Source organism: Heterodontus francisci, chromosome 4 (genome assembly GCF_036365525.1).
Source record: "Heterodontus francisci isolate sHetFra1 chromosome 4, sHetFra1.hap1, whole genome shotgun sequence".
Classification (NCBI taxonomy): domain Eukaryota; kingdom Metazoa; phylum Chordata; class Chondrichthyes; order Heterodontiformes; family Heterodontidae; genus Heterodontus; species Heterodontus francisci.
The window spans coordinates 168,917,596-168,936,755 of NC_090374.1; the positions used below are offsets into that span (position 1 = coordinate 168,917,596).

Below are 19,160 nucleotides of genomic sequence, written 5' to 3' on the forward strand. Positions count from 1 at the left end.
CCCTCAAACATATTCAAATACAAATTAAGCAAAAATAAATTCTGCAGAAAACTCTTGAGCAATAACCAAAATCATTGTACACTGATGCGAACAACTACAGTTAAAAGAGACAGTAAACTGACACTGGATACATGGTTTCACAGTACAATGCTAATTGCGAGAGCTAAAAAAACTCCAAAAACTTGAAACTGATTGGCTTTGATGAATGAGCCAATATACCTTATACTCCTGGCTTTTATTCTTGAGTTTTTCCTTCAAATCAGTTACTTCCTTCTGCACTAATATAATGTTGTCATCTACAGCAATTTTCCGCTGAATTAAGTTGTTTATTTCCTTCTGTTGGCATCTAACCTGCTGTTGAGGACATTAAAAAGAACATAGGAGTGTTTCAAAATGAGATCAGACTTCACTAATGACAGTCATAATATTCCTCAAAAATTAATAATTAAAGAACAAGCTTTTTCAAACCAGATTTGCCCTTGGTAATAGTTAGCGGGTCTGTGGCACTGTGTGCTGCTGCTGACACCTTCAAATGTAAATCGATGCAACGGAGAACTGAAGTTAGTATGGCTTACATGAAATAAAATGTTCTAAAGTGAAACTCTCAAGTACAAGATAAGGGAATTGTCTTGCTTTTGAAAAGCCATGCATGATTCTTCTGACGAATTTTGGACACTGCAGGAACTAAATGACATATAAAATGTGTTGTTCTATCATAAGTAAACACATTTAATTTTAAGTGCACCTAAGACATACAAAAGTACTAATTTATGTCATCATGTTTTACGAATGATCAATTAATTGCATCTGTATTTGAGCTGCACGAACCAATGTGTTCCACTTACATTCTCTATAAAAGGACATTTTAAAATATTTTATGACCAGAAAGGATACATTGCTCTTCCATCTGGGATTTTGCTGTATTAGTTTTACCAATGAGACCTGAATTCAAATCTTAAAATACTGAATTTTTAAAAAATAATTGAAGTCCATCTAAAGATTTAGCACTTTGATACAGGGTAAATACCATTTTGTGGTGTTTTGTTGTCTGGAGGTTGTTCAATGTTAACCAATTGTTGAATAACTCAGTCAGGTAAGAAAAAAAACACTTGTGATATATAGCATTTTATCATGTTGTTCAGAAATTACTCAAAGCACTTCACTTTCAATCAACTACTTTGCAATGCAATGACTCATTACAAAGGCAAATGCTAAACAACAGACCTATATAGATTTTCCACATGGAATAATAGCACATTTCATACTTTAAAACTCAAGGAGTTTAACTGGTGTTTTGCTAAGCCATACTGAAGATTTGTTCACTTGTTTCCCTCAGACATGTGACACTATCCAGGAAGAAGCATCAGCACTGTAATTAGCAGTGGCAGCCTTGGGTCAAAGAGCACTAAAAACAGCCAGTGTTTCAGATCTTGGTCACGACCCAGCAACCTCTCTGCTGGGAGTGTGGATGACAGGTCAGGACAAAATTGGGGTTGGCTGTAACCGTGGAGAAATATGATTGTGATGCCCATGGTCAATGTGCACGTGAATAATGGCCCCTTGAACAGGAGCAACCATCACCAGTGGGACTGGACCCAAACAAGGATTCTATGCTTTCAGTAAAGCAGGGAGAAAACTGTGGCATAAAATATTTATAAAACATATTTAAATATTTTTTCCATTTCATTTTAATGAGGGAAATTACAAATGTAAAGGATGGTTTAATGACCCTATGGCTCTCTGAAACAGTTTTTTTTACAACAGTATTTGACTCCATATTGCAAACTGACTTTAAAAAAATCATGACAATTCCAAAATTGCCTCCAAAATGCTATCCCAATAATTTTTCATAACGCTAGTTTAAAAGGCATCAGCTTGATGTGCATCTTAAACAATTTAATTCCATAAGCAGCATTAAAACTCATTATTATATTATTTGTTCACACGGTCATCGTAACAAATACTATGTACAGTTGTTCTGGTTATTCTCTTATCCTAAACCCAAATGAAAGATTGCCCAACAGTTTTCACAAATCCTAAAGCCAGCATAATTCAGAGTTTCAGGGCTTATTATATACAAATTATGGCGTTACCAATATATGCCGATAAAAAGGATGAATGTACTTCCATCCTACTTCTGAAAACCTTTCCTGAACTATCAAATGCAACAAAGGTGAAGGCAGTCAACTTATTTGTTAAGAAAAATGCTCCCTAAAGAGCAAATCTCCCTCTTTCTAATGCACTTCCTCTCCTCCTTTATTCTTGCTTCACCTTGAACCACACACTACCTCCAACCACAAGCTTATTCTGACAACCTGCTCCCAGGCCCCTGACACTGCTGTAGTGCAACCAGACACCAGCGGCTGCCTAAAAGCAGTCTCAGGTGATTCTGCCTCTAATTTTCCATTCAAAGCTTCCCCAGGATTGTAAATCACTATTCTCAGCTGCACAACATGAGGGATCATGAACAGAAATTCATGTCCTAGCCCTCCATGTGGAGCTCGGGCACTGCACCACTGCACCATCTCTATTTATTTTAAATGTTTCACGTTCCAATGAGTCACAAAGCTAGAATCGAAATTGGCTGTGTGACAAATTATCATAGCATAACATGGAGCTGAGTTCATACTGGTTAAAAGGAATAAGACTACTTAGAAAGTAGCTACTGTCTATATAACTAATTAAAAACACTGTTAACAAAGAATGGAACAACATGCATTGATTCCACATATGTAGCACAAAGCCTATTAACAACTGTGCTGCTCGGATGTTCAAGTATTCACATGACAAAAGCAAAATGTTAAAGATTAGAAGAGTCAAATGTCACTCTATAGCTTTAAAGAAAATGAAAATGTTGAATTACCTGACATGATTTGGAGTGGTTTGTTTCTCCACCAAATTATTTTTTCCCTTTATCCTTTACGCAAAAGTTACACTCATCAGTTTATGCAACTAACGTACCATAAAATATTCTGTACAGATTACCCTTTTCCAGTTTCTTATAACCTGCGAATGGTGTAATTTTGAAATTTACAAGTCAACCAAAAGGACCATTTTGATTGTGACCAATACGCCATTCAGCTTTCAGCATCCTAATATTCTATATATTTTGATGTAATTTATTCCATTCTTAGTTTTACTTGAAGGAAGAATGGAATAAATTACATTAAAATATATATAATTCAATTCAGATGGGGTTAAAGGTACAGCATGCATTTCAAACAATGATTTTCATTTCACTTTGATCTGTTAAGTAACTTGGAAAACACAACTGTTTTTTTGAGAATTTGAAAACACCTGTAAAAGATTTAAAGGTACTGCTTAGAGATGTAATTAATTGCCATGGGGGAGAATTATGTAAAAAGTTTTGAAAATGCTGGCTTTATCCCTATTTGGATCAAATTTTATACAGTAATCTAGTGGGAGTTTAATACTGTTCGACAATGTGAGTCAAAGATTTTGAAATGCAGATAATGAGGTAGACAAGAAATATTTTATAAACCCAGTAGGGTTTTCTTGGTTGATGAGGATTAAAAAGTTAAGAGGTGCAGGAAAAAAAAGCTTAGTGCTTGGAATTTAGTGTGCACATCAACACAAAGCTAATGAAATAAATTTTTTTAGATGGAATAACAGGAGTCATGTCAGAATAAAAGTGGCATCCTGCAATCACAAGTCTATAAATTGGGGGCGGAAGAGGCAGTAAGGCAAGAAAAAAGAGATATTGTAAAAAGCAAGGGACTCCAAGTTAAAATGCATGGATCTTCAAGCGCAGCGTATAAGAAACACATTAGAGAACTAGAACCAACTGATTAAAATAAATCATGGCCTAATTTCAGTGTCTGAAATGAAGTCAGTTCATTCAGGATTGGTAAATAATCTTGGGCACAAGACTTTCAAAAGGGATTAGAAAAGGACAAAAGGGAGGCAAGTGAAGCAGTGTTGATTAAAGACAACAGGCTTGAAATTCGGCCGCACAGCGCTCACGTTTCAAGGCCCTCAGAAGTTTGACACAGATGCCTTGTGGATACAAGTTCACAAAGCAGCTCTGGCAATGCTTTGCTGTGGCAATACCAAGCCTAATGGTAGGTTGTATCTTTAGAAACATGGCAATTGCCTGCAGTATTTTATTAATTGGTATTATTGGGTTAAGATTTGAAATGCTGCAGGGAACAATTCAGTGACATTTCACACCCTTTAATTATTACAGTCATAGAGTTACACAGCACAGAAACAGGCCCTTTGGCCCATCATGTCTGTGCCGGTCATCAAGCACATATCTATTCTAATCCCATTTTCCAGCACTTGGCCCGTAGCCTTGTATGCTATGGCGTTTCAAGTGCTCATCTAAATACTTCTTAAATGTTGTGAGGGTTCCTGCCTCTGCCACCCTTTCAGGCAGTGTGTTCCAGATTCCAGCTACCCTCTGGGTGAAATATTTTTTCCTCAAATCCCCTCTAAACCTCCTGCCCCTTACCTTAAATCTATGCCCCCTCGTTATTGACCCCTCCGCTAAGGGAAAAAGGTTTCTTCCTATCGAACCTATCAATGCCCCTCATAATTTTGTATTCCTCAATCATATCTCCCCTCAGCCTTCTCTGCTCTAAGGAAAACAACCCTAGCCTTTTCAGTCTCTCTTCACAGCTGAAATGCTCCAGCCCAGGCAACATCTGCTCTATCCATCCATTGTATATTCCCTTGCCTGATTAGTCCTCCCAAAATCCATCACCTCACACTTCTCAGGATTAAATTCCATTTGCCACTGCTCTGCCTGTCATACCAGCCCATCTATATTGTCCTGCATTCTAAGGCTTTCCTCCTCTCTATTTACTACACCACAATTTTAGTGTCATCTGCAAACTTACTGATCATACCTCCTGTATTCACGTCTAAATCATTAATGTACACTACAAACAGCAAGGGACCCAGCACCGATCCCTGCGGTACACCACTGGTCACAGGCTTCAACTCGCAAAAACAACCCTCGACCATTAGCCTCTGCCTCCTGCCACCAAGCCAATTTTGGATCCAAATTACCAATTTGCCCTGGATCCCATGGGCTCTTACCTTCTTAACCAATCTCCCATGCGGGACCTTATCAAAAGCCTTACTGTGGTCCACGTAGACTACATCAACTGCTTTACCCTCATCTACACATCTAGTCACCGCCTCAAAAAAATCTATGCCCCCTGGTTATTGATCCCTCCGCTAAGGGAAAACGTTTCTTCCTATCTATCCTATCAATGCCCCGCATAAATTTGTATGCCTCAATCAGGTCCCCCTCAGCCTTCTCTGCTCTAAGGAAAACAAACCTAGCCTATCCAGTCTCTCTTCATAGCTGAAATGCTCCAGCCCAGGCAACATCCTGGTGAATCTCCTCTGCACCCTCTCCAATGCAATCACATCCTTCCTAAAGTGCAGTGACCAGAACTGTACACAGTACTCCAGCTGTGGCCTAACTAGGGTTTTATACAGCTCCATCATATCCTCCCTGCCCTTATATTCTATGCCTCGGCTAATAAAGGCAAGTATCCCATATGCCTTCCTAACCACCTTATCTACCTGTGCAACTGCCTTCAGTGATCTATGGACAAGTACACCAAAATCCCTCTGTACTTCCCAGGGTCCTACCATCCATTGTATATTCCCTTGCCTTGTTAGTCCTCCCAAAATGCATAACCTCACACTTCTATTATTTTTATCCTCATTGGCATGAAACCCCATCACAGGAAATTTAAGAAAATATTAAATTACCCCACTAAAAATGAAAAATGCTATACTTGACATCCACCTGCTCAGGCCCAAATCATCCTAGAGGTATCAAGGCCAATAGCCTAAAGGCTTAGGCTTTTCAGAGTGAAATACTCAAGAATATCAACTGCATATATCACCCAAAACAAAAATGTTGCATACTCTTCAATGGACTATCAGTAAATCCCTTTGAAGTCCAAATATGAAACTAGAGGTCACTCAAAACAAGGAACAGATACTCCAGTGTTCTAACCTGCTCAAGTTCTTGAATCTTGTCATCTTTAACTTGGAGAATCTCTAAAACTTTCCTGTCCTTGGCTTCAGCTTTCTGTTTTTCCCTTGAGATAGGAGAAAAGTTAGTCATGAGTCATAATACAACAGTACTAATCGCTTGAATATTAGATCTACTATTGATGAAACTACTTTAGGCTATTAAAACTGGGTTATGCATTTTAGAATTAATACAATATCATTACTTTCTCTGAAGAGTTAACTTAATGTTATTCTAAAGCGTTTTAAAAATCCGTACAAATAAACATGAGACGCTCCCATTTGTTACAATCGATCATTTGACCCATATTGTGCCCAGTGATGTTCAGAATTTCAGTTCTATCACAACTAACAGTGATGGATAACAGATAAAGTTCTAACTGGAGTCATTGTTTGGTGAGAGCATGTCACACTCATTAATAACTATAAATTTCTGTTCAGTATCATACTAAAAAAAACTCAACTGTAATCATTTGATGCTTCAAGTTTAATCACCTCAGTTATCAACAAAATTGCAAGAAAAAAGGCCCAAGTTTGAAGATGGAAAATGTAGCACCAAGCTACTATTAAATAATGAATTTGCAAACTGGGAAAAGAAACACCCTATGCTCAGGAAAACTCAAACGTTTACTGAATTATTAGAATCATAGAATCCTACAGCAAAAAAGGAGACCTTTTTGGCCCATCAAGCCTGTTCCATCTCTTTGAAAGAGCTATCCAATTCGTCCCACTCCCCTGTTCTTTCTCCACAGCCCCCCCAATTTTTCCTCTTCAACTATATATCAATTCCCTTTTGCAAGTTATGACTGAATCTGTTTCCACTGCCCTTTCAGGTAGTGCATTCCAGATCATAAAAACACACTGGGTAAAATAGATTCTGTTTATATTGAACCATATTTGGAAAAATGATCACTATGGGCAGTTGGTAAATACCATTGGCTACAAAAAATGGACTTGAACTGACAAAAGTAAAGCTCAGAATGGAGATTATCCAAGGCTACAGAAATAAGTCCCAATATCAAAGGCACTAAACTTGGTAGCGACTATAATGCTGTACTCCTGCTGAGTTACAGGATACAAAATTCTTAGTAATATTTTTATACCCCTTTTATCTGTTGAAAAACTGCATCAAATGGGACTGAATAACTGCTGCCAGTTTTGTCACTTTTCCGTCTAGCTTATGCTAAGTGCAAGTTGAATTAATAATATTTCGAATTAGAACGCTATCCAGAGCATCTAAACCATCAACATGTACTGGTGCACCAGAACATTACAACTATGCCTCCTTAACAATAAGTGGGGGGGGGGGGAAGGGGAGCAGGAAGACAGAGAAAGGGAGGTTGAAACTGTGGGTGGTAAGGTTCAGACAGGAGTCGAGAGAGAGTGCGCGAGCTGGAGTGACAGAGAGGTGCAGGAGAATGGGAGAACCTGGAAGGAAGAGAGACTAACATCTAGAGAAGGGGAATAAAAACAGAAAGTGCTGGAAATACTCAGCAGGTCTGGCAGCAGCATCTGTGGAGAGAGAAAAACAGAGTTAATGTTTCAGGTCGGTGACCTTTCATCAGAACTGGCAAAGGTTAGAAATGTAATAGGTTTTAAGCAAGTAAAGCGGTTGTGGGGGTGGGGGTGGGGGTGGGGGTGGGGGCGGGGAAAAAGAACAAAAGGGAAGGTGTGTGCTAGGACAGAATGCCAAACAGATTGATTGAGAAGGAGATCATGGAGCCAAGGCAAAGAGAGCATGATAATGTTGTGGTGAAAGACAAAGCATTGATGCAGAGAGAGCGTTAATGACAGAATGATAAACAGCCCGAGCCAAAAGCACAAACATGAAAAACCGAGTCGGCAGCCACATGGTAAGAAAAATGAAACAAAATAAAATAAATATAAAAAAGGCCAGTCATGTTCTGAAATAACTGAACTTAATGTTCAATCCAGAAAGCTGTAGAGTGCCTAATCGGAAAATGAGGTGCTGTTCCTCGAGCTTGTGCTGATGTTCACTAGAACACTGCAGCAGGTCCAGGACAGAAATGTGGGCATGAGCATTCGCCTCCGGGCTAAAGTCTTTGACCAGGAGTCGTCCCCCCGACCAGCAGACCCATTCACGCGCCTCCAGAATTCTCCCTCCACCTGGACACCTCCTCTGGCCTCTTCCCCGCTCTTGATCTTTTCATTAAGAACTGTCGGCGAGACATCGGCCATCTCAATTTCTTCACTCCCCTCACTCACTCTAACCAGTCTCCCTCCGAACTTGCTGCACTCTGTTCTTTCAGGTCTAACCCTGACATTGTGATCAAATCTGCTGACAAGGGTGGTGCGGTTGTTGTTTGGCGTACCGACCTCTACCTTGCAGAGGCTGAGCACCAACTCTCAGACACTTCTTCCGACCCCCCCTGGACCATGACCCTACCACCAAACATCAAGCTACTGTCCACAGGACTGTCAATGGCCTCATCTCCTCCAGAGATCTTCCCTCTATAGCTTCCTACCTCATAGTCCCACAACCCTGGACAGCCCGCTTCTACCTCCTTCCTAAAATCCACAAACAGGCCTGCCCTAGGAGACCCATCATTTCAGCCTGCTCCTGCCCTACTGAACTTATTTCTTCCTATCTTGACTCTATCTTTTCTCCCCTGGTCCAGTCTCTTCCCACCTACATCCGTGACTCTTCTGACGTCCTATGTCATTTTGACAATTTCCAGTTTCCTGGCCCTAACCGCCACATCTTCACTATGACCATCCAATCTCTCTACACCTCCATCCCCCACCAGGACGGTCTGAATGCTCTCCATTTCTTCCTTGAACAGAGGCCCAACCAATCCCCATCCACCACCACCCTCCTCTGCCTGGCTGCACTTGTTCTCACATTGAACAACTTCTCCTTCAACTTCACTCACTTCCTTCAAACAAAAGGTGTTGCTATGGGTACCCACATGGGTCCCAGTTATGCCTGACTTTTTGTGGGATATGTCGAACATTCCTTGTTCCAGTCCTACTCAGGCCCCCTCCCCCAACTCTTTTTCGGTACATTGATGACTGTATCTGTGCCGTTTCCTGCTCTCGTCCCAAACTGGAAAACTTTATCAACTTTGCTTCCAATTTCCACCCTTCTCTCACCTTTACATGATCCATCTCAAACACTTCTCTTCCCTTCCTCGACTTCTCTGTCTCCATCTCTGGGGATAGACTGTCCACTAATATCCATAATAAGCCCACCGACTCCCACAGCTACCTCGAATACACTTCCTCACACCCTGCTTCCTGTAAGGACTCCATTCCATTCTTCCAGTTTCTCTGTCTCCAACGCATCTGATGACGCAACCTTCCACAAAAGAGCATCTGATATGTCTTCCTTTTTCCTCAATCGAGGATTCCCCCCCCCCACCCCCGCACTGTGGTTGGCAGGGCCCTCAACCGTGTCCGACCCATTTCCCGCACTTCTGCCCTCACCCCTTCCCCCCGCTCAGAACCGCGACAGGGTTCCCCTAGATATCATTTTCCGCCCACCAGCCTACATACCCAAATGATCATCCTCCGCCATTTCCGCCACCTCCAGTGTGATGCCACCGCCAAACACATCTTCCCCTCCCCTCCCCGTCAGCATTCCGAAGGGATTGTTCCCTCCGCGACAGCTTGGTCCACTCCTCAATTACCCTCGACACCTCATCCCCTTCCCAAGGCACCTTCCCATGCAATCGCAGGAGGTGCAATACCCGCCCTTTTACCTCCTCGCTGCTCACTATCCAAGGCCTCAAACACACCTTCCAGGTGAAACAGCGATTTACTTGTACTTCTTTCAATTTAGTATATTGTATTCACTGCTCACAACGCAGTCTCCTCTACATTGGGGAGACCAAACGCAGCTTGGGTGACTGCTTTGCGGAACGCCCCCAATCAGTCCAAAAACATGACCCCGAGCTTCCAGTTGCTTGCCCTTTCAACATGCCCCTCCCCGCTCTCATGCCCACATTTCTGTCCTGGGCCTGCTGCAGTGTTTCAGTGAACATCAAAGCAAGTTTGAGGAACAGCACCTCATTTTCTGTTTAGGCACTCTACAGCCTTCCAGACTGAACATTGAGTTCAACCATTTCAGAGCATGACTGGCCCTTTTTTATTTTTATTTTATTTTGTTTCATCAATTTTTACCATGTGCCTGCCGACTCGGTTTTTCACGTTTGTACTTTTGGCTCGGGCTGTTCTTTATTCTGTCACTAACACTTTCTCTGCACTAGTGTTTTGTCTTTCACCACACCATTAGCTCTTTGCCTTGGCCCCATAAGCTCCTCGTCTTTTAATCTCTCCGGCCCTCTGTCCTATCATACACCTTCCCCTTTGTTCTCTTCCCACTGCCCCCCCCCCCACCCCACCCCACCCCCGCTTTACTTGCTTAAAAACTATTACATTTCTAACATTTACCAGTTCTGATGAAAGGTCACTGACCTGAAACGTTAATTCTGCTTCTCTCTCCACAGATGCTGCCAGACCTGCTGAGTATTTCCAGCACTTTGTTTTTATTTCAGATTTCCAGCATCCACAGTATTTTGCTTTTATCCAAGGAAGGGGGCAGTGACCAGGGCCAGTTTTCGAATCCAGGGCTGAAAGATTGGGGGTAGCCAATTTCCACCTTACTAGGACATTGGGATTTAAATGCGCAGTTTGCTAATGAATGGAGTGCCTACAGACACTGTATAATTAATGCAGTCAGGCAGTTTTCACACCTTCCTTTCATACTCATTGCAAAGGGGAACATATAGTTCTAGCGTTCAATAACAACATGCATTTCTATAGCACCATTAATATATTAAAATGTACCAAGGTGCTGCACAGGATTGTAATCATACACAAATTTGACACTAAACCCAAGGACATATTAAGACAGGTGAAGGAAAGCTTGGTCAAAGAGGTAATTTTTCAGGAGCATCTTAAACGAGGAGAGATGGAGTGGTTTAGGGAAGGAATTCCAGGAATTAGGGCCTGAAGGCTAAAGGCACTGCCAGCAATGATGGTGTGAAGGAAATTGGGGATGTACAAGAGGCCAGAGTTGGCCAGAAGTACAGATCTTGGAGGGTTGCAAGGCTAGAAGAGGTTAGAGAGATAGGGCAGAGTGAGGGCAAGTGAGAGCATGGAGGGTTTTGAAAACAAGGATGAAAATTTTAAAAAGAGTTGCTTGACTGGGATCCTAGATGTGTCACCAAGCTCAGAAGTGAAAGGTGAATGGGGCTTGGTGAGAGTTAGGATACGGGCAACAGAGTTTTGGATTCATGGAAAGTGTAAGAAGGGATGCTAGCAAGGAAAACACTGGAATAGTTGAGTCTAGAGGTAACAAAAGCATGGGTTTCAGCAGCTGATGTGCTGAGGCAAGGACAGAGACAGGCAATATTACACAGGTGGTAGTAGGCGATCTTGGTGAAGACGAAAATATGTGGTCAAAAGCTTAGCTTATATTCAAATTGGATGGTGAGGGTGTGAGCAGTCTGGTTCAGCATTAGACAATGGCCATGGAGGGGAGTGGCTAGGAAACAGATTGTAGCAGGGGCAAAGACAATGGTTTCAGTCTTCTCAATATTTAGTTGAAGGAAATTTCAGCTCATCCAGGACTGGATGGCCAACAAGCAGCGTGGCAAATTAGAGGCAGTGGAGAGGTCGAGAGAGGTGATGGTGAGGTGGAGTTTGGTGTTGTCAGTGTACATGTGGAAGCTGACCGTGTTTTTGAAATGATGTTGGCGAGGGGTGCATGTAGGTGAAAAATAGGAGGGACCCAAGAATAGATCCTTGGTGACTCCAGAGGTAGCAATGCAGGAGTAGATAGTAGAAAGAGAAGCCATAGCAGGATATAACCTCGTCTAACTGGATAAGCAAGAGTGGAACCTGGCAAGTGAAGTCTCATTCAACTGGACAACAGAGGAGAGGCATTGGAGGAGGATGATATGATCAACAATGTCAAAGGCTGTAGACAGATTGAGGAGGACAATGAGGTCTAATGCACCACAGTTACACAGGATGCCATTTGTGACTTTGATAAAGTGTCATTTCAGCAGTGTGACAACAGAAACCAGATTAGGAAGATTCAAATATGGAGTTGTGGGGAAAATGGGTACAAATCTGGGAGGCAACATGTTCAGAGGAATGGAAGTTGGATATGGAGCGGGAGCTTGCAAGGACAGAAGTTGGGGAGTACCAGAGGAGAGGAACCCATTAACAATATCTGCTAGCATGGGGCCAAGAGGAGAAGTTGGGTGGTCAGCAGTTTAGCAGGAATAGGATTAAGAGAGCGGGAGGTAGATCTCATGGACAAGATGAACTTGGAGAGGGCATGAAGGGTGAGCAGAAAGAAACAAGATGATGATTCTCCGCTTGGCAACTGAGCTCTAAAGATGTGCGCTATATTTTTGGAGATACTTCTCATTAGATAGAATTTTCATTCCACTGTTTAGTAAATAGCAGATGTATCTGGAGACATGTTGTTCCAATTGCCAACTTTCTGCTAGCCTTTTTCAGATACAGTCTGCAGCGGGTGGTTTTCATCTCATTCTGAGTAACTTGGAGACAAAGGGGAGAATCGGAGTCAGCGGATCTGGAACTGATTCCATGTTTGTTTACATTATGGTGCCTTCCTTTGTCAGGGATTGCTTAAATACTGGCAATGAAGCTCCGATTAACGCTCTGTGCCCTATCAGCTCCATTTTCTTCACTACTTCACTTCTAATGGTTGGCCAACTTCAGCACAAAAGCCATTGGAGCATGTGTTTCTTTTTGTACTCAAAACTTACTGGTTTCCAATACATCCACTCAGTCTTCCGTGTTGGCTTATGTTTCCTTGCAAGTCGATGTTATTTTAGCAGACAATATCTGAGCAGTCAAGTATCTTTCTTCTGTGTGGCAGCTTTTTACAATGCACAAACATGTGTATTTGTTTTGGAAAACTTCTTTTTGCTCTAAATTGCTAGCTATCAAATTTAGACCTCACAGGTTGCTTTAAGAGTACTGTCTGTTCGATTTGATTTACCAATTCCTAGGAGGTGACTATCTCAAAATTTCTGTTGAAAGAGTACCTAGAGAATACTCATTGTGCAGTTTGGGATTCTTGCATAACATTATGTACTGTCCCATTGTTCGTAATTACTCAAGATTAATTTAAAGCAAACTCCACACCAGTGCGGTACCTTTGAAATGCCGAGACCACTCACCGTTTTTAATATATAATAGATAGCAGCAGTCAAACTATGTAGGTCATTAACATCAGAACCATTGACTTAGAGTATGAATAAGTCAAATTCCATTTTTATTAAAATACATTCTGGAATTGTCACTGCTATTTTGGAGGGATTGATTTATGCAACTGTGTCCATTACTTTGCAACACCGACATACATTTACCAATGTGCACTTAATATTTATGTCATACCATTATAAAGCTAAGGATAGCAAGAGGTGATAAACCACAAATCGGTTGCAGGTAACGACACCTGTAATTTCCATGGGGGTTTCTCCAGAGATCAATGGGAACTCTCCAGAGAAATGGTGGAAATGGCTAACAGTTGTGTACACCATTTTGCCTGGATTTTTTCTGAACTTCCATCGAAGTATGGCAGATCAAGAGTACACGACAGAAATTCAGGATCCTGCAATGTAGCAGTAATGAGAGATTGACAATGGGGTTTATCTGCACTTGGGCCAGCCCTCAGCTTTGGTAGAATTGGCTAAAGGTGCTGTGATTTGACTGCACTGCAGTGAAACTGCTGGAGTATTTTGAGGGTGGTGGGCAAGACCTTTAATCTAGAATTACTGTGGAGGAGATACTTGGAGTTTGGTAGAACTATGGAAGGTGATCAGAGATTTGGCAACCCTGGGGGTGGAATGCAAGATTTCACTCATTGGTGGATTCCTGATGTGTTGAAAGTGAGAGAGGGGGTGGTATACCCCTACTAACACTGAGTGGATCCAGTATCTAGAAGCATGATTTTGTGTCCTTCTAAGGGATCTTAGAGGTAGAGTGAGGCCTTTTCGGGACAAAGAGGGCAATATATGCTCAGAGGTGCAGGGCAAAGCTAATATATTTAATGGGTACCTTGTATCAGTGTTCACTAAGGAACAGGAATGTGACAAAAAAAATCAGCAGAAGCGGAGACAGTACAGGCAATGGGTAAGGTAAAAATTGAGAGGGGAGAAGCACTAAACAGGATGGTTATGCTTAGGGTAGATAAGTCACCTGGTCCAGACAGCTTGCATTCCAGGTTGCTAAAAGTGGGGGTGGAGATAGCAGAAGAGCTTGCCATAATCTTCTAATTTTCACTGGATATGGAGGAGGTGCCAGAGGATTGGAGAGTGGCAAATGTGATATCCTTATTCAAGAAAGGGCGTAAAGGACAGTCCTAACAACTACAGGACAGTTAGTTTAACATCAGTGGTGGCTAAGGTTTTAGAAACAACAATCAAGAGAAAAAAAATCAAAAGACACTTAGAGAGATTTGAGCTAATTAAGGATAGCCAGCAGGATTTGTAAAAGGTAGATCATGCTTGACTAATTGAATTTTTTGATGTGACAGAGAAGGTTGATGAGGGGTATGAAGTGGATGCAGTCTATATGGATTTTAAGAAAACGTTTGATAAGGTACCACATAAAAGGCTGGTTAACAAAATTGGAGGCTAATTGGAATAGGAGGGTCAGGATCCAATTGGATAAAATTGGATCAGAAAACAGCAAGTCATAGTAAATGGTTGCTTTTCAGACTGGAGGATGGTTGACAGTGGTGTTCCCCAAGGGTCAGTGCTGGGACCACTGATTTTTTGTGCTATATATAAATGACTTGGATCTTGGAAATACAGAGCAGAATTTCAAAATTTGCCAATGACACCAAACTTGGAGGTGTGACAAATAGTGAGGATGATATAAACTGCCTGCAACAGGACACAGATAGACTCGCAGAATGGGCAGAGATGGCAGATGGAATTTAATACTGACACGTGTGAGGTGATGCATTTTGGCAGAAGGAATAAGGAAAGGCAATATACACTTAATGCGGCAGATCTAAAGAGTATGTAGGAACAGAGGTGCATGTGCATGGATCTTTGTAGGTGGCAGGACATATTGAGAGAGTGGTTAGGAAAGCATATGGGATCATGGGCTTCATAAACAGTGGCATTGAGGACAAAAGCAGGAAAGTAACACTAAACCTTGAAAGCTCTGGTTAGGCCTTAACTGCAGTATTGTTCTGGTCACCAAATTTTAGGAAGGATGTGAGGATCCTTGAGAGGGTGCACAGGAGATTTACCTGAATGGTTCTAGGGATGGAGCATTTTAGTTACAAGGTTAGGTTGGAAAAGTTGGGGTTCTCCCTAGAGCAAAGGAGATTGAGAAGAGATTTAATACAGGTGTACAAGATTATGACAGGCTTAGATAAGTTAGACAAGGAAAAGCTGTTCCCATTAACTAATGGTACAAGGAATAGGGGACACAGATCAAAGGTTTTGGGCAAGAGATGCAGGAGAAAATGAGGAAGAACATTTTTTACTTAGCGGGTGGCAATGGCCAAGCACTCGCTGCCCATAAGGGTGGTGGAAGTAGAGACAATGACTTCTAAAGGAAGCTGGATGGCCACTTGAAGGAAATAAATTGGCAGGGCTATAGGATCAAGCGGGGCAATGGGACTGACTGTACAGCTCTGTGAAGAGCTGGCATAGACTTGATAGGCTGATTGGCCAGCTTCTGTGCCTTCAATGACTCTGCAAATGCTAAATTTGCTGTTTTGCATTTGGTTCTGGACATCAATTTGTGTGTCTCTATCACAACTGTTAAGAAAATATAGAACATTCTGATTCCATCTACAAATAGATGGTATTTGGTTGTTTTTTGAAAAATGAAGTCAAAAGGTTAAGAGGAAAGACATTGGACTTAATTTCATCAGCTCTTTCGGGGTGAGCTGGGAGGCGGGAAGGCTTGCAAAATGGTGCAGAAAGTCATCGGATGGCGTGCCCGGTTTCTTCCTGCCATCATGCCATTTTGCCAGTGGAGGGAATGTTGACAGACAGCCCACCAGTCCAGAGCCCGATGGAGCCACTTACGTGGCCAATTAAGGCTCTTCCCAGGGGGCCAGCCACCACATGGGGAGACCGCCAGGTAAGGCCTGGTGGCCTCCCAGAGCAGGGTCCAGGGTTGGGGGCGGGGTGGTGGTGGAGGGGGGTGGAAATGTGGTGGCAGCAATGGCCACCCACGTGGCAAAGGCACCACCTGCTCTTAGCAACCCTCATGCTCACCACCCCCCACCCACCCTGCTGCATCCAGACACCACTAACCTAACTTTTGAGGGTGTATGGCCATTGATGCACCCTCATCCTCCAGGAGCAGCCCCAGCAATGGCCACCGCTAGCAGTGGCGCTACTGAAGCTGCTGAACTGCCGGCCCTCTGATCGGGCTGACAGCTCTTGGGGGCAGGCTGCTGTCCTTCATAGGGAGAGCAGTCCTGGCAGCAGTCCCGTAACTGGCTGCCGTCAGCAAACTGCAACCCCTAGTCCTACTCCCGCTTTTGGCCCCAGCGGCGGGACCCCTGCCACCTCCGCTAAATCCAGCCCACTATGTCTATTTGCACATCATAGGTAGTTTACTTTTTCAAACATCAGCAAAATTAAGGTGATAATTAGAGGCTCTCAGTTTGTTTCAAAATTCAGAACCTGGGTGCATGTGCCACCTTAGTATGCTTTCTGAAGTTTTATGGAACATCAAAGTGACAATAGGTGCATCATCAGTATGGTCTATTACGTTTGAATGTCTCGCACACGCACAAACAAGCATGCTCATGCATATATACACACACACAAGCCACCTGTTGAACAAGATCAATTTTATTTGGATGCAGCTTTTCACATTTTACTCTTGCTTTCTGCAAATAATTTTGAAAAGCAACTAAGTAGAAACAGTAGAAGCTGAAGACAATGGTGCATCCTCGAAAAAGGGTTATACTTGTACACACTCAGACTGCATAATCTGCATTCAGCTAACAGTCACAACTGGCAAAATAGTTAAATCCCAGCACAGACTTTTTGGCAGAGGCCTTCAAATTAAAGCATTAATAAAGGTATTAAAAGTCACAAAAGACAAGTTGCTGTGAAGTATGCAACTATCTTTTTTTTCAACTTGTTCAAACCTATATTTGGACATTAAAAATGTCAATTACCGAGAAAAACGGGTAGGCATTTTTTTTCCCGGAAAGTATTGAGCACTTTGTAGGAGAATGATAGTGAATTGATAAGATTGTAAGCAATTTGTCTAACCGTTCATTTAGATTGTCTAAGAACAGCAGCAACAACTTGCATTTTATAGCACTTTTAACATAATGAAACATCCCAGGGCACTTTACAGGAGCATTATCAAACAAAATTAGACACCTAAACATAAGGAGATATTAGGACAGGTGACCAAATGCTTGGTCAAAGAGGTAGGTTTTAAGGAGTGTCTTAAAGAACAAGAGGGGTAAAGAGACGCAGAGGTTCAGGAAGGGAAGTCCAGAGCTTAGGGCCTAGGCAGCAGAAGGCAGGGACTCCAATAGTGAAGCGATGGAATCAGGGACGCACAAGAGGCCAGATATGGAGAAGTGCAGTGATCTCGGAGGATTATAGGGCTAAAGGAGATTACAGAGATAAAAAGGACCGTGAACACTACCACTACAGTTCTGCTAATCAAACATAAAATCTCATCAAAAATGGATGACCCCAGAGGGAGAAGGGGCATTGGTCAGAAAAGAAAGATACCAAACTTTCATCTTTAGAACCTGAATAAATCCACCCAGCATAAGCAGTCCTATGTGAAATGAGTTTAGATATTTCTGCCCATTTCCTGGTGGATACTGGCCCAAAGTACACAAGTGACCGAAAGACAAATGCACTGCAACAGCAGCTGGAGTAATGTCTTCTCACTCGTGCAACAGAATGTGTTTTTCTGGATCTGGCACAAAAGCACATTGCTGTGGCAAAGGAAAGAAAGCATTTAATAGTGTTACAATTGTCCTGCGAGCTTTTGATGCCAGGTACCAGAAACAGCATAAAATACATAGGACTATAAATATTACAGTGTTTGGGTCTCAAGTTCATATCTGATTGACTCCAGTACCTGAGTGACCTTGTAGGTCATAACGCTTGAAGAATGTCCAAGTCTGAATTTTAAAATACTTCAAATTCACAAACTGTGGTGAATCCTCTCATAAAAAGCCTTGCCATATGGAATGTTTCAATCCAAAATGGTATACATTAAACATATATAAATTATGAATTATTAATAATTCAATTATAATTTTCAAACTGACTTTTTTTGGATTTTAGTCAAAAAATCTTTGTAACAGAATACTGAAACAATAAAGTAATGCCCACTATTTTGTCTGGTTTCTATTTTTTTTTATTTTAGCCCTTCTCTTTCAAAAAATGACAAAATTCAAAGGGTCTCCCAAATTATCCTGTAAGTGCAATAGGAGTCATCTGGACTCTGCCAATATGCAACTTATCTCTCAGGAAATGCCCAAGAATGAAGAATCTGCCAGGCTACAGGGACAGGGCAGGGGAGGGTTAATTGGTTAGTTCTTTCAAAATAGCCAGCACAGGCATGATGGACAAGGAAGGTCTTCTCTTGTTCCATATGATTCCATTACTCAATTACTAATGCATTACAGTTCAAAGTTAGGACTGAGATCATGAGAAATTCCTTCACACAGATTTGAGAGTCTTTTGAATTCTCTACTGCAAAGGGCGATGGATGCTCAGTCGATGAGTATATTCAAGATTGATAGATTCTTGGGCACCAAGTGAATCAGGGATTTCGGACAGGAAAGTGGATTTAATGTAGATCAGCTGTGATCTTACTGAATGGCGGAGCAGGTTGAAAGGCCTATATGGCCTACTCCTGCTCCTATTTCTCATCTTCTTGCGTTTTAAGTCACAAACTCACGATGTAAAAAGGGACAGATTGCACCTCAACAGGACTAGGACCAAACTCCTTGCAGGGAGGTTCACTCGTGTGGTTGGAGAGGGTTTAAACTAAAATTGACAGGGAAATGGACACCAGCATACAGTAGTAGGAAAGAGGAATAAGGTGCACAAAGTGAGTGTTGGCTATTAGTAGAGGAGGAAGTAGTACCATATGGTCAGGCAAACACTTACCTG

At 42.0% G+C, this 19,160-nt stretch overlaps 1 protein-coding gene across 4 annotated transcripts in view; it reads right to left on the reverse strand.

Moving 5' to 3' along the window:
• cntln (centlein, centrosomal protein) overlaps positions 1–19,160 on the reverse strand; it is a 474,184-nt gene that overhangs the window by 375,310 nt on the left and 79,714 nt on the right. For all 4 annotated transcript variants that reach the window (XM_068030497.1, XM_068030494.1, XM_068030495.1 and 1 more), the window contains exons 4-5: positions 6,002–6,086; positions 220–354 (exon numbers count right to left, since the gene is read on the reverse strand). In XM_068030497.1, the coding sequence (XP_067886598.1) occupies positions 220–354; positions 6,002–6,086 (220 nt within the window). The remainder of the gene's footprint in view (positions 1–219; positions 355–6,001; positions 6,087–19,160) is intronic.